This window comes from Erpetoichthys calabaricus, chromosome 3, assembly GCF_900747795.2.
Source record: "Erpetoichthys calabaricus chromosome 3, fErpCal1.3, whole genome shotgun sequence".
NCBI classification, from domain to species: domain Eukaryota; kingdom Metazoa; phylum Chordata; class Cladistia; order Polypteriformes; family Polypteridae; genus Erpetoichthys; species Erpetoichthys calabaricus.
The window spans coordinates 40,209,697-40,226,382 of record NC_041396.2 but is presented as its reverse complement, the minus strand read 5'-3'; the positions used below and the strand labels follow the sequence as shown (position 1 = coordinate 40,226,382).

Sequence of the window (16,686 nt, the reverse complement as noted above, 5' to 3'; positions counted from 1 at the left end):
TCTATCTTGTATCAGCTGCTAGGTTTTTTTTATAATCTACCAATTGTGACTAGTTTTTAATTTGTTCTGAGCTCTTCACTTGTGATTAATTTTGTACCCTTTGTCCTGTAACACTTGTTGACCTTTTTTGTAAATTGCTTTGAATAAAAGCATCTGCTAAACAAATAAATCTAAATGTAATTACAGAAATATTCAGTCAAGCCTATCTGACACCAACAATCATGCCATGGTAGGAATTACGGAGGTCACATTTTTTGGGGCTTGATGTAAACTTGTGTTTGGCATCTGCAGGATTTTATGCATTGCATTTCTGCCACATGATTGGCTGATTAGATAAATCATGGATACAGATATTTCTTATTTGCTCAGTAGGGGTGTTTGTATATGTGTGTGTATATAGTATACACTAATATATATTATATTATATATAATATTATTTATATGGATAATGGATGGATATATATATATATATATATATATATATATATATATATATATATATATATATATATATATATATATATATATATATATATATATATATAAATATTTGCAGCTGGAGATCCACGAAGGGAGAAAAAACGAATCACGTATCATAAAATAGTTTTTTTTTATTTCTGAGCTTTCAACCCCTATCAGGGGTCTTCATCAGAGGATAATGCTTAGACTTACAAGAATCAAAGGCAATATATAGCAACACATTCAGTGTGTCGGGGGTGTAGGTGACTAAGTCAGTATGATCAAATTGTATAGTTTAATTATTGTGTACATGTCCTTCTTAAATTGGCATATGCTGGATTTATGTCCAAGTGTCTGTTGATGGCGTTTTCATCTGATAGCCAAGACTCGGCCAACTCTCTGGCACTTTTAGTACTGGCAAAGCTCAGGAATAAAAAAACTATTTTATGATACGTGATTCGTTTTTTCTCCCTTCGTGGATCTCCAGCTGCAAATATGCAAACCGTATCACAGACCATCTCTTCCATATATATATATACTATATATATATATATATATATATATATATATATATATATGGTTCTTTACGTGAGGAAGAACTTACTAACTTACTAACATTTGAACGAAATCTGCTCTTTTCAACCTTGTCACCGTGTATACAGAATTTCATTTATTTTCCTTTCGTAATTTCAAACACTTCAATCATGTCACCTATTAATCTCCATTTAATTAAACTGAAAAGATTCAGCTCTTTCAGTCTCTCTTTATAGCTCATACCTCTTAGTCCCGGAATCAGCTTAGTCGCTCTTCTTTGGACTTTCATATCATATGATTCCATATTGTCACTTAGTCAAATGTGAAAGGCAGGTTATGGGCAGATCGCTAATTCAATGCTTAAACTGTACACATTTGGAAAAAAACATTAAAAATGTTGATTACTTCTTTTCTGTAAAATTAGGTCCAGTGTTCCCACAAAGATCTAAAATACACGTCCGTACTTTTTTTTCTAACACACGAAACGAGCAGATCGTCACTCACTGAGAGAGAAGGGTAATGCGCGGTAGGCGTGATAGATAATTTTTGATTGACACGTACTCGCCTCTTAGACCCGCCCACAAGTAGTCTGCAGCTTCACTTTGTTGTCAGGTGTTGGGACATTACGCACATGCACAGACTATAAGACAACAATGGCTAAGCAAAAACGCAGCAGTTTATGTTAATAAAGTTCACAGGCGTGACAAATGTATCCCAGTAAGCTGTGACAAAAAAGTCAAATAATAACAACCGATTCAGACATTCAAAAAACGCACATGACAACAATCACGGTTGCTAAGCACAGCGGTTTAGTTGCACTCCGTCTAAGGCAGGGCACTAGAAGCCCATTTCCGCCAAAAATAAAATAAAAAAATACATTTATCTCATATTTAAGACTTACTATCTCATTATTACGTTTTACTAATTTACAGTTATGACATCTTATAATTATAATCTTATAATCTTATAATTTCGATTTAATATTTCATAATTACTACTTACTGTCTCGTAAATATGACTTAGTATCTCATTATTATGACTTACTATCACGTAATTGTGACTTAGTATCTTGTAATTTCAATTTAATATCTCATTATTACGAGTTTTTATATCATAATAATGACGTAGCATCTCATAATTTCGATTTTGTATCTCATTATTACGATTTACAATCTCATAATTTCGAGTTAGCATCTCATTATTACGACTTACTATTTTATAATTTCGAGCTAGTATCTCGAAGTTATGATTTACTATTTGAGCTTTCATTGGACAAAATAGTGTCACATGACTTGAGCAGTTTTAGTCCCGAGGTTCCACGGGCTTCCATAGGGGGAAATGGGCTTCCATATAAAAGTGACCATCCATCCATTCATTTTCCAACCCGCTGAATCCGAACACAGGGGTCACGGGAGCCAATCCCAGCCAACACTGGGCACAAGGCAGGAACCAATCCCAGGCAGGGTGCCAACCCACCGCAGGACACACACAAACACCAAGCACACACTAGGGCCAATTTAGAATCGCCAATCCACCTAACCTGCATGTCTGTGGACTGTGGGAGGAAACCGGAGCACCCGGAGGAAACCCACGCAGACACGGGGAGAACATGCAAACTCCACACGAACCCAGGTCCCACAACTGCGAGGCAGCAGCGCTACAACTGCGCCACCGTGCCGCCCTAAAAGTGACCAGTAAATGGAAATAATAATTTTTATTACTTGTTCAACTTCATTGGGGAATAATAGCGTTAATGCCATATTTAGACTTTCTTAAAATATGTTCTTGCCCAATTTCACATTATTGAGATTTCGTTGTATTGGGAGGCTGATAGAGAAGCTCCCAATATAACAGAACCTAAAAGCAGGAGTGTAATTAGACTGGTCCTGAAAATATTAACCAACTACTTTTCCTAAAATTAAAGTAAGTATAAAATCTTTATCTCGCTATAACTAAATACATACCAGAATGAAACTGAAAACGCAAATGTGCAGATACAGCTTCTCTGTTCGTAGGAATACTTATGAACTCTTTGAAGTCACGTGTTTTAAAATTTTTTTTAGTCGCTTCCTGACTCGAGAAAACACTTGTTACCTGTCACCCCTCTTACGATACTCCGTTCGACGAGACGTTGAGCTTTTGGGACTTCCTCTCCCATTTTTTAACATCTAGACCCGAAAAGCCCGTAGTTTTAATCATATTTTGTTCAGGAAATTACACCCTTATGCGAAAGAGTAAACCAATGGGTGTCTTTAGCAAAAAATAATCAGATGGACTTGACGTTGTGCATGCGTGGAATGCACCCCACGGGTTCACCTCCTAACGGGACACGAGGGGTGCAGTTACTCCTTTTTAACAAAAATGAGAATCGGTATTACAGGCAGGTGCTATTCTATTTCGAGGTTGCTGATAACGAAAAAAATACTTTTTTTGATATTTGATTCTTTACCGGTGATCCTAACACTCTAAGTGCCAATAACAGAAGGTTACAAATGGCAGATTTCAAACATAAGCATGTGGGGTATCATTAGACTATTTCAAAGTTAATGATTACGAATATAATGTTATTTTGGATCCTTTGGGATCTGTCCCTCTGGGGACCTCTGCCAGAGGCTGTAAATGATACATTTCTATCCAATTAAGAATATTCAGACTTTAAACATTTAAATTGAAGCACACGTTTTTATATTACAAATATCTGACGCAACTATTTGTTTATTATGTACTTCTACCTCAGTAAATAATTTCTTTTCTTATGAAGACTCCGAATTAGGGCGACTTATGCTAATTCGGACTTTTTATTGGTTATTATTTATCCCCAAAATGCCAACTCATTTAATGTTTTGATTTTAAAAAATCGAGTACTAATAAAATAATAAAAATGCAGATTAGTTTAGAAATTACTTAATTTTGTATAATGCTTTAAGAATATAGGCAGTGTAATAGGAACTGCATAGCAGTATGATTTTGTCCATAAATGTTAGTTATAAAACGTCAAGTCCGAAGCAAAAGTAAAAAAAGTGCAACTATCTGATAGGAAGACATCTGGCGAACCCAAAGTCACTAGCCAATCAGAAGACAAGTTTGTGAGGGTCATCAGCTTGCATGATAGGCGCTTCACTGCACAGCCCAACAGTTTCAAGCTGTTCCCTGAAGAAGACCCATTTGTAATATTCTGATATTTACTTTTTTTCAGTTTTTGCTAGCCTAAACTTTAAATTTAAACCTCTGGCAGTTTGCTGCTTTACATTTGAAAAAAAAAACTGAGGTGTTATAAAACTTTGGACCAGTTGTGTATATCTATTATGAATTATATTAGTATAGTTTAGTCCAATGTGGAAGAGCGTAAACTGTGCAAAATGACTATTACCTGTGCAAGCTCTTCCTGCACACTTAGACGCAAAAGAGTTAATTTGTAGACGTCCCCTTAAAGTGCTCACTGCTGAGAGTTGAACGACCTTCCCTTGCCGTTTCTGATGAAATCCTGTCAAGGGAGGAGGGCGTCGACGTCGTAACGACGGGGACCGTGAAATGTGTAGGGCTTATGAGAGATAAAGGGGGGTCGTTTTGCCGCTAGAGACACATGTAATCAAATTAAGTTTATTGCATGTTACTACGTGGTAGTTGTCTGGTACGCTTTAAGTGGTGATTCGCTCTGTTTGATTTCTTTCTGTTATTTAATTGTAAATCCTCGCTGGACCCTGCTTAAGAAGGCAACAGGAGAGCGTCCAACGAAAAGTAAAACCAAATTTAAAAAATTAAAATGGCCTGCACTTTCTCTGTGGGCAGCAGTAGCAGAGAGAACATTTGTGTCGGACAGTGGCGCACAGGAAAGCGCCGTGGACAAAGGCAAGGCGCGAAGAATTGTGCGCCGGGATCACCCAACGGCTGGGCCGCTCGCTAGACCCGGGGTCAGGACTGGATAGGCCGGCCGCGGTTTCTTTGGGACGGACAACTCGGAGGCCTGTCTGAAAAGGTTTGACGTATGGAAGTTTTTTTTTACTTTTATTATAGAAGGTTGACAGGATCAACTCCTTCGACCTTTTTATTTTTTCTATCGGTGAACAGTATAATCGCTGGTACAAATTAAATTTTTTCTTCCTAATTGCAATTTGGCGGCATGGAAACTAACGGCCTGTACACGAAGCAGCGCGTCACGTCCTTCATGCGGTCTGAAGAGCAGGAAAACTCGTGGATTGGGACGCTGACCGCCCTCGTTACTAGGCCCAGCCTGCTACTTCAGCGCTACTTTCCAACCTGGACAGGTGTCGGCAGCGTCTGTGACTTCCGAAAAGCGGTCCCGGGGCAGGATCGCAGCCCACCGCTGTCTTTGGTGCACTGTCAGCATGGAGATGATTTACTCTCCGAAAGCACATCTCTAGGCTGGTTTAACGCACAGGCCTTGCAGGAGGTGGGGTTGATGGACTTGGAGTCGACACTTGTGGACGGGTGTTGCATGAAAAAGGTAAACCACAGCCAGAATCCGCCAGACGGACAGCAAATTAAACGAGAGCCGGCAGCCGCGTGTGGTTATGTATCCGCCGTACGGAAATCTTTAAACCAGGAGTGGTTACATATGGCGTCTGTCATGTCTGCTCAGAGTAGCCAGTTGATGACACCAAACTTGCCGGTTGCTGTTAGTAAGACTTGTGTTGGGCATTCGCCTTTGGAGTCCAGTGCAAAATGGAGCTGGTGGGCCAGTTTGTGGGGTTGGACTGATTATGGCAAACCAGATCCAGATGAAGCCCAAAATCGAGATGAACGACACCTGTTGCAGTCTCTTGCAAACGATTCCCACAACCAGCTTTTGTGTGGAGAAAATACGGGATGCTTGTCACATAATAGACAGGCAGACAATAGCAGCACCGAAGCGGCCTTACCACAAGGGTTTTGTCCTGAAAAGCCTCAGCTGGACCAGACGCTGGTCTGCCGTATCGCGGCAAGCAGCGAGGTGTTTCTCCTTACCCCCGATCAGGATAATGGGTACTCGAGTCTGGAGGAAGAACATTCTGCAGGTAAACTTGCCAAAATGGACCCTTGCACCAGAGCAGAAGTAGTTATACATCCTTGTTGCACACAGCTTACTGACCTCCCTGATGAATTTTCTGTCTTTGGTTCGGATAAGGAGAACTTGGTAAATGAAGCTGTAACCTTTCATCCTGCTGAGGAAACGGCACAATGTGTCACACCTGCAGATACTCTGCCCTCCGTTTCCAAACCCCAGTGTCAGAATAAAATGATCTCTTATATTATTGGGGGCTACTGCAGTAGTGAAAGCTCTAGTGAGGATTCAGATGTGGCTTGCAGTGAGGAGGATGATGATGGTTTTGACAGTGATAGCTCATCTGTATTTTCAGATTCAGATGAAGAGAATTCACCAGAACGAGAGAACCTACTGGGCTTCTTTTCTCAAAGCTCAGATCCCTATAATCTCCAAAATTTCACTGCAACTATCCAGAGTGCCAAACCCAGTAATCCAAGTGAGGAACAAGAAAATTCAAATACAGATGAGGGTTCAGAGGAAGAGAGTTCTCTAGGTTCATCCTCTTCAGAGGAAGAGGAGGATGAAGAGAAAGAGGAAACAGATTCTGAGGATGACCAGAGCAGTTGTGATGAGGAAGAAAATCTCAAGCTCTGGAATTACTTCTCTTGTGGCAAGGACCCTTATAGCCCCTTTAATTTTCAAGGTCCTATAAGAACTAAAAAGGCTAGGCAAAACCAGACTCCTCTGTCTAGCTGCCAAGCAGCAAACATGCAAAGCCTAATTTGCCATAATTTAATGAAAGGACCTTTGGACAGCTACTCCTTAGAAACCCCCTCCCATGAGGAGGATCGCTTGGACAGTGGCTTCTATGAGGCTATCTGCAGCATGGAGGAAGAAAAAGAAGGTCTAGTATTTGTCAAGAGGAAGAAGGTAATGTCCTTTTATGAGATGGATTATTGTATGCTTAGCTTAATTCATGTTTTATTTCTTTATAATTTACTGTAGTGACTCTTCTACCTTTTCTGGATTTTTAATATGATTTGGGAGTTTTTGGGGTTAAGGTGGCTGCTGTATTTTTTTTTAATTTGCTCATAATGAAGAAAGGTAATTTTTTGTAGTGCGTGTGCCACTTTAACTTTTTTCATATTTTCCTTTTTCACCTTCTCATTTCTCACTCATTTCTCTCACTTTCATTTGAAGCCTTTCAAATCAATTGTAATGTGAAAAGTATTTGGATTGTTAAAGCAGTATCTGCTGGTTTGGCACTTTTTTGAAAACATGGGCCATTGTGTTACCGGCAGGTTTATTTGTATAGTACAGTAATGGTAAGCACTGGCATACTGTCCAGAAGTTGTTCCTGCCTTGTGCCCAAAGCTTGCATCCCTGCGACCCTGCTCTGGATTGGCAGGATTGAGGATGGATGGAGGGAGTAGTAGTGTTAATCAACGGGTGCCTGACAGCTCTGAAGTTCTGGGTTCAAGTTCATGTCGGGGTACTACACAGAGGAGTGCATTTTATTCCTTGGTTTATTGGTGGGTTCTCTGGTTATTCTCCTAAACTGCAAAGTCTGAACAGGATTTTTAGAATGGGTTGGAAAATGAGGTATGTTTTATCGAAAAGTGGGGGGGGGGATTGTTTAGCAAATGACCAATTACAGTATTTTGCAGCCTAATATTTTCAGCCCTGTTTAATTAAGAGTACCAGGTTTTTGAAATTTTTCTCAAGTACATTGGGTATAAGGCTGAGACTGGCCCTGGATAGGGCAGTAGTCCATCTACCTAATCTGTACATTCTTAGGATGTTGGAGACCAAACAAACAGGGACGCGGAGAATCTGTATACTCCACAAAGACAATGACTGGGTGTAAGATTTTAACCCTGGACACTGGATAAATAATGCAGTAGCACGAACCACTGTTAAGGGGGGGTGTGGGGGTACAAAAAATAGGTGAAGGACCGATGGGTCAACTTGCTCTCTAACTTGGTGTTATACTGTGTATTTGATATAGCCTGTGGACTTTGTATTTAGTTCACACCATTCTGTAAGTCATCTTTTATAAACTTAAAAGGCAGTTTTAAACCTACTGTATTCATTAACTTGATTGTACAATACTGTATTTGCATTATTTAGCGCATATCTGGTTTTTGTTATCAGTTCTTTCTGTTACTATAACATTTTTTTCTTGTATTTCATATGAGAAGACCATAATTATCAATTTAAATAGCTAACAGTACTCAATACTTTTTCATTTTTCAAAATGAACTTAGTCATATCATGATTATATGTAATTTTAGCTGTTTCGATTGTACAAAAACAAGCACTACTTAATTAAATGGATACATTGCTCAAACATTAAAGTTTGCCAAATATTATGTAGATGTGTTTTTATCTTCTCACTAATGAGAGATTTGAAACAAGGAAAGTTTTATACATATTAGAAGTTACTGTTTAAAATCTTTTTTTGTGCCCAAGAGTAAGTTAAACTTTCTAATAATGTGTATTTATTTATTTTAGAACATTCTGTTTGAGGTATTCCCTGAGGAATGTATAAATAATATGCCTTGTAGTTCACATGGGAAATTGGTTGGCATGATGTAAAACGCATGCAACTAAATTGGCCCTTGTTGATCATGCTGATGAAATGTGACTTTTTAGAATACCTACAAGATTAAACAGAGATTACCAGTTATTAATATTTCAAAGCATGCTGAAGAACCAGTAAAATAACCATTGTCAGATCCATTACTGAAAGTCCAAACCATATACAGAAGCTACGGTATTGTGCAGTGTTGTTACAACTTACTACACCATATGAATTTCTTTTTTTACACTGACTTATTTGATCCTCATTTCAACAGTATTGATATGTAAAAAGGTCTACTTAAACAAAAAATAAATGCACACATTTTCAAACATTAGTAGAAATGCATTTGGATTGTGTAGAAAAAGCTAGGGAACCTTTATTATTACTTAACATGTCTAAAATTTGTATCTGGTGCATCCAAACATTGAAGACCCTTTCTTACATAATGAGAAAAACCCATTGTCTTCACAGCAGAGGTGTATTGCTCCATCATGCCAAAAACAAAAGAGCTGTTTCAGTTGTGGTGTAAGGTGTTCCAATGATGTTAGATTTTAGATTCATTAATGTCATGCTATTTTATTAAAGCAGCAATATTGCTGGCTTTTGTGTTGGATACATTTTAACCAGCTTTAAAATAGTATTCTCACAGTTACTAGTGGCATAAGGCCAGGGTATGTTGTTAAACAATCATTCACAAGTTTTTCTTCTGTAACTTGCCATGAACAGATACTGTGAGCATGATTCAAAGTCGGTGCTTGAGATGGATTTGAAATTGGTTAAGACCAGAGAAGCTACAAGCGCAATAGAAGGAGAAGTTACAAATAACTGAAAGCATGCTTGATTGGATGCAAATGGATACAGGTTAACACCATCATACCTGGTGTCACAAATTAAATGAACCCTGTTGTTTCGGAACCCTGTGTTCCAAAAAATTGTAATATGGCAGGATTGAAAGAAAGGCACTGTTACGGCATGAACTGAATCATATACACAGGGCAGCTGTTCATGCTCTCATTTATGTGACCATTTCCAGGATCCACTGCCACCACAGCTACTGTTGCTTTTGTGCCAGAATGCATTTTTGGTAGCAAACACATATTGCCACATTTATTGCAGAAGATGACCTGTTATTTAGAGGAACTCCAATCGCTCATTGAATTGTGAAAGAAGCTGTCTGACCGCAGAAGTGGATTTCTGATGAGGAAGTGGCAGCATCCTCCTTTCATTGCTTGGAAAGGCAACAACTTGAAAAGGAGAGGCGTAGATCGGATGCATGATTTCATTTATAATCCAGAACGAATGATGAAACCAATGTATTTTGCTTGTTTAAGAGCTTAAATGGTACTTTGTTTTGCAGGTATTTTCATTACTTGATTTTTCTTGATCTGTCAGCAGTCTGTGTTGCATTTTTGTTTATATTCATAACTGTGATGAAAAAAGGATGCACTTTGAAGTTATTCTTTCATGGTGTTTATATATGCAATTGCCACATTAAATTGTGCTCTATTTAGTTAAGTTTCCTAGAAATAAAATATTTAATGCCCGCACTGGTGCCTTACAATGGATACAATGGGGTACAAATCACTAGTGGGGAGAAAAAAAAGCCTAAAAACTTATGAAATACATCCTCTTTGAGTTTCAATAAAAGAAAACATGCCTTTTCATGGCATTTATGATAACAAGGGATCTGGAAATGATTAAATTACATGCACAGGCAGTCCCCGGGTTACGTACGAGATAGGGACTGTAGGTTTGTACTTAAGTTGAATTTGTCGGAACAGGTACATTATTTTAATATATGCTATTTTTGACCGACTGAAACCAAGTGCTCTGCCAATGAATGACCGAGTTTCACCTCTCTCTGACTTTTTTATTATTTCTACTTTATTTTCAATGGTGATGGTTTTTCTCTTCTTTACAGTATCACCAGCACTTGCGTCAGATTTGTGTTTCAGAGACATTCTTGAAGGGTGAAGATAAAAGGTTAAGATGAGCTCTTCTGCACAGCACTCTTCTGTACAGTGCTATACACGCTATCACAACAGGAAGACACCAGTCGTCAACACGTCTGATGTACTGACGAGACAACTTCCTGCTATGTGCGTAACAGTACAAGCAAGCTTGCTATTGAAAATGAATGGGGGCGGCGAGGGGCGGTACATCACCAGCCCGCCTCAGTCACCTCCATTACAGTATGCTGTAGAACGAACACGGTGTGGCCAAAGGTGAGTAGTGAATCGCCCAACCCCAATTCAACAGGCAGCCATCCAAGGCACACTACAATGCTACCCCCGCCGCCCCATTCAACCACAACTGGGTCACCGCTTGCAGCATTACCAGCCATGTGTGCTGGGCGGGCAGTGAAATGCCCCCCTCCGCTCCAGCCAGCCTGCATCGAGTCAGGAGCAGTAGCTGCGGCGGCGTAGTGGGCGGGCAGTGAACCATCGTCCTGTACACAAGCGATGGCCCTGGTGACTATGGACCACGGGTCACAGCTTGCCGCTGGGAGCCGCCCCTGGGACAGTACACTGCGCGAGCAGCGAAATCGCCCCCCTCCAGCCACCGCTTGCAGCATCCCTAGGCCGAAGATGACTGAGCGGCAGTTACTGAGGCACATGTGTCGCAGCTGCGTCCTCATTCGTAAGTCGTAGGTTGGGTGTCCGTAACCTGGGGACTACCTGAACTATTTTTCTCAAGGTGAGTATATGTATTCACTTGTGTGAGTTCTCCAATAAATACGAAAATTAAACCAAGAAGACAAAGGCTGTGGTAGTGCACACTGCAGTTTTTATTTGAAAATGGTTAAATCTCATAATACTGCTGTTTTTTCTATTATGACATATAAAATAGCTTATACAATGTGTATGTAATTACAAGACACGATTCAATACTAGACAACTCTTTAAAACTGGTTTGAAAAATGGACATATCCGGAAGGTTTTTACGCTTTTGTTTTCTGGTGATGCTTTGTGTCACATTGCCTGCATTGTAAAATGCCAATGCAGACATCATTTTAAAAGAAAAAGTATAGATGCTTAAATTTAGAATACAATTTTCTCTAGCAAATACGTACAGGGTTTCTGAAGAAATAACTTCAACTTGAAAAATTGCAAAGTAGTCCTTAAACATGATGCAGTTTTCCATATTGTTACTATTAGCACACTACCACACAAACGGATACACTTGAAAATGTTCATTGTTTACATTTATATGTATACTATAGATGTTTTGCACAATATCATTTTTGTGTTTTGGTTATTATACTTTTTGAGTTAAGTCCCACACCTAAGTTCGCAACCCCGGTCAAAAGTTTTGGGCACTAGACTTTTTCTGTTATAAACCTTGCTGCAAGTGATTGGCAATTATCTTCCAAAGAAGGATAATTGGAACCCAAAAGAGTTTTTCAGTCATTTCCAAGCATTTTTTCACTCAATTGCTCTGTTGTCTGAAATTTTTTTAAATCATCGACAATCTATCCTGGCTAGGTCATCCCAACAGAACAGTTCAAGAGCTGTCTGAAAAATGATATTGTAGATCTCAGAGTGCTACAGAATGACATCAAGGGATTCATAGGAAAGTCTTGTGTCAGTCCTTGTCAATGAGCATGAGGCAACCATTTCAAAGATAACGTACAATATTGCCCAATATGTGAGCTGAGGAATCATCTGTCAAAAAAGAATATTGATGCATGACTGAAGTTAGCCAGACAACTTCAGAAGAACAGGACCCTTGAAATGGTGTACCCTAGACAAACCGCTCCACATTATTCTTCATACCAAGAATGTTGTGTTTGGTGAAAACCAAAGAACTGTGTTTTGATCAAGACAATATCATATCATCTGTAAAGTATGGTAGTGTAAGCATTTTAGTTTGGGCTTGCTTTTCAGTCTCCAGGCCTGGCTAGCTTGCCATTATAGGATCAACCCTATTTCTACACTGTACCTGTGGCCCAGCTGTGAAAAATGGGGTGATAAATGAATCCCTAAGAAATTCTTTGGATCTCTGGAAAGCTTTAATATCATAACTGTTCAGTTCCCTTAAGAAATTGTTGTAAAACCTGTTACAGTGTTATAAATTGGACAGTGCCCAATTACTGAGTTTGCAAGAAAATAGGTTAAATGTTAATTTGAGTAGGTCAGCGTAAGAGGTGTTGTATTAGAATGCTTCTGCTGTTCATGCTCTTAACAAATCAGAGCTGCAGCGCTGGTCTTAGCAGGGTAGTGTTAATGACTTTAGCCCAACTGCTCTAAAACTACAAAAAAAGTGTTCAGCTCAAAACATTTGGATTTTTAAAAAAAAAAATCAGAGAACAATGAAAATATCCCAAATGATGAAATTTCATCTGAAGGTTATGCAGCAGTTAAAGTGAAAACCAATTGGTCTGTGAGCAGCTTCTACTATACTGTACAGCAAAAAAGTGTGTCACTTAAAGTAGCGTTTCTTTGTGACGAGGATCAGAAGTTTGAGGTGGTATGGCTTTCATTTAAAGATTTCATACACATTTATAATGTCATTAGTCTGTTTAAGATGTTCATATTCTGAGTGATTTCAAGAGTGTGTATTTCATAGTGCCAGAGTAAGATTTCAGTGTTAAACCAGCAATGGGTCATGATTGGTATACCCCCGATTACCATAGGTATTTCACAAGACAGATGAGATTTATTGAATGTGAAGCCAGCCATCAAAGCTGAAACATAAGAAATGGATTTTTATTATTGAAAGGTTCACTTATTTTTTTAACCATTGACTTGCCTGTTCACAAATCAAAACCCAAATCTTGACACCCATTGAAATGCTGTGAGGGGTCTTCAAGTGGGTAGTAAATGCAGAAAAGCCCTTAACATCTTCATTTGCAGGATGGTTCGGTAATGAGAAATGGCCAAATATGTCTCCAAAGTTGGTGTCCAACAATTGAAAGAAATGTCTATAAGATGTTGTTTCTGCTGAAGAGAGCAACACCAGCTATTGAAGCTAGCAGTGTGCCTGTTTTGTTCATAATAGACATTTGTATTTTGTTTAATAAATTGTGTGCGGGGGGGGACTTTCATTCTTGTAATCTGATAAATTACATCATAGATCACTTTTTTTCTCAGTACTCTTGAAATGATCATCAGTTATCCATGCGTGTAAGCGGTGTTTGTTGAATTCACACCTTATTGCTTGATGTACTTTTTCACAGCATTACACTCCTATCAGACTACCATTGTTTGTTGTCACTGGCAAGGTATACATTTGGACTGCAAAAAAACAAAACTTGTTTGTTTTTAATTTGTATATATATTTTTTTATGTTTATGTATGTGTGTGTGTATATATGTTTTTTCCCCATTCAACAGATGTTTTATTATGTTTGGTCAATTTCTGCTTGCCTTCCTTCCTCGCCACCACAGTCAGCCTTAGGAGTTATTATAGTATCATCTTTGCTTTTGGGTGAGAGTTTTCAGTATTTCACAATTCAAAACACTAACTGGCTTCCTTGTGCTACAGGTAACGTTTTCTGTTGAGGTAGAGGAGTTCTACACAAGTTGTGATGAAGATCGTCACGGCCCTTGGGAAGAGCTGGCACGGGATAGGTGCAGATTTCTTCGTCGAATACAAGAAACTGAAGACTCAATTGGGTACTGCCTATCAGCTGCCCACCGTGAACTTGTGCTTCAAAGACTGCTTTCAAAATAATAATTTTACAAAATTTCAGAATTCATGGAAGAGTCGTAGGTATGAATTAAGGGCACTGAAATGCTAGCAAGGGCTTTTAAAGTCATCTAGTAAAGGTCTGATCTTAGTTTGTGCTTCCTAATTCCCTGCTGTCATGTCTGTTATCAATGCAGTAAGACACACTGAGATTTCTGTTTGGATGCAACACTGGCACTTTCTATAATTCCCATAAGATTGAAAGGAATAAAGTAAACTTTATTTTAAGATATTTTCTGTTAAATAGACCAGTATTCAATTTGTGCTTTTTTTTACCAAAATGCAGGCAATTTTTTGGTGTTATTCCAAACTTGGATTTTACATATTCCTTTCCTATGCAAATAATTTTGCATGCCAAATATGCAACAATGAAATCTTAGGCTGTGTGCAATGCATATAGTTTCCTCAGTAGCCTTTAATATAGGGCCTGTAAGCCAGATAATCTAAATCTTGTCATCAGTAGGGTTCAAACAGTACATATAAAATTTCAGACCTAGGTGGAAATTTTGAAACACATCTGTCTGTGTTATACCATGGCACATTTTGGAAGTATTGTAGCGGTCATGCTTTCTGGAGAGAAAAAAAGAGGTGCACCACAGTCAATTGTTTTTAAACTGTGTTGGCTTTTTGAATAAGCACACCCAGTCAAATGTCTGTATAGCTGAAGTTGTTTAGCACTTTTCAGAATGTTGTGTGTATTAGAATATATGATATACCCCTCAGATTAAATTCATTGTCACATCTCAGAAAAACTAGTGAAAGATTTTCATTGAACTAATCCAAAGATGCTAAACCAGGACTGGTGTTTTCTGCTTGTCTTATGGGTCTTTTGAGTATAAAAGTGTGTAGTTGTATTGATCAGTGCAGTGTATACCAGTGTAAGTATATGTCTGCTGTTGAGCTGGGAGGTATTTTTAGGCCAGGATATACCACTGCGTAGGAGATAGCACTTACAGAGCACAGCAGTGTCATTTTTTGGAGGCTACAAATAACAACAGACTGTACTACTTTTTGTTTTGTTTGTTTTTGTGCTGCAGAATTTTAACGTGGGCATGAAACATGGCTGTGAATCATGTTGATTTGTTTTTCATCATTAGCCTAACTATTTATTAAATATTTTTAAGTGAGGTATAAAATGCAAGTGAATTGTATTACATAAAACAAATTGAATGTTCAAAATGTACAAAAGTTACTTGTTCATTATACTTTTAAAACTGTGCCAATGAGTTCATATCATATCGGTTTGTATGAATCCTGGTATGTAGATTTATAATGTATGAACTGATGTAACTTAGTATTTCAAAGTAATGCTTTGTATGTGTTTTGCATTTTGCACATGCAAATTGTTTCTGCATACTTAAATTTAAGAAAAACTGTCATAACTTGTTTTAAATGATAATAGCTAAAATGTCTCATTGGTGATTGGTAAAAAAAAAAAGAGAAAATACTTACAAACATAGTATTACTTTACTGATGAGCCCCTGAGGTGCGTGCAGATGTCAGTATTGAAAGAATTTTAGTAATGAAGCCTGTCCTAAACGTTACTGCTTTTAATCAGAAGCATGCAGAGACATAATTCTGCTGTTAGTGCAGCAAGCAAGCCAGTGTTTAAAATGTGCATCCTAGGCAAGACTTGCATTAAATTATTTTTCTTTGATTTTAGCTTTCAGGTTTAAGCGTCCTAAAGAGTGATTTCTTGGAAGGCATAGTTTGAATTTTAGACGGCATAAACAACTTCTCTTCCAATGTTCTTGAGAAAACTAGTATTGTTCTAACAAATATATTGAGTTTAAGATATTCATAAATTTATTTTTGTATTTTTCAGTCAGTGATTCTGCATCCACTCAGAAAAAAATTAACACAGCAGTAAATTCCTATTTTTAAAATTGAAAAGACTGTTTATGACAAAAATTATATATTGCAAGAAATATATATATATATACATATATACATAAAGAAATCCAGTCAATAAAAAGTAAATGTTTGAATGAATGGTTCCTTTTTTTTTTTTCTTTTTAAGAAATAATTTTCCTCCCAGTTTTCAGAATATATTAACATACTTTTATGAAGGTTTTCCTTAGACATATATGTATGACTTGCATTCTATGATGTTTGACTTGGATTTGTGCTGAGAGCTGATGACTTTTTCTGAGCGTGTTCACATATAACTGAAAAGCATCTACTGTGGTCACCATATCTGTCTACATGAAACAACTCTGTTCCCAATTGACCGGTTTTGTTGAGATTTATTACAAAAGTTCAGTTTTTGCTGAGGCATCAAGAATACAGCATATAGTACAAATATTTAATGTTTTTAAACTTATATATATACACACATACATACATACATACAGTGCATCCGGAAAGTATTCACAGCGCATCACTTTTTCCACATTTTCTTATGTTACAGCCTTATTCCAAAGTGGATTAAATTC

General features: G+C 37.9%; 1 protein-coding gene across 1 annotated transcript; it reads left to right on the top strand.

Moving 5' to 3' along the window:
• The first annotated feature begins 4,470 nt into the window (after positions 1-4,470).
• LOC114647946 (protein phosphatase 1 regulatory subunit 15B) lies at positions 4,471-16,243 on the top strand. The gene is made up of 2 exons (XM_028796663.2): positions 4,471-6,907; positions 14,048-16,243. Exons 1-2 carry the CDS (start codon positions 5,114-5,116, stop codon positions 14,234-14,236), a joined length of 1,983 nt encoding a protein of 660 aa, XP_028652496.1. The 5' UTR covers positions 4,471-5,113; the 3' UTR covers positions 14,237-16,243.
• Positions 16,244-16,686: the final 443 nt, after the last annotated feature.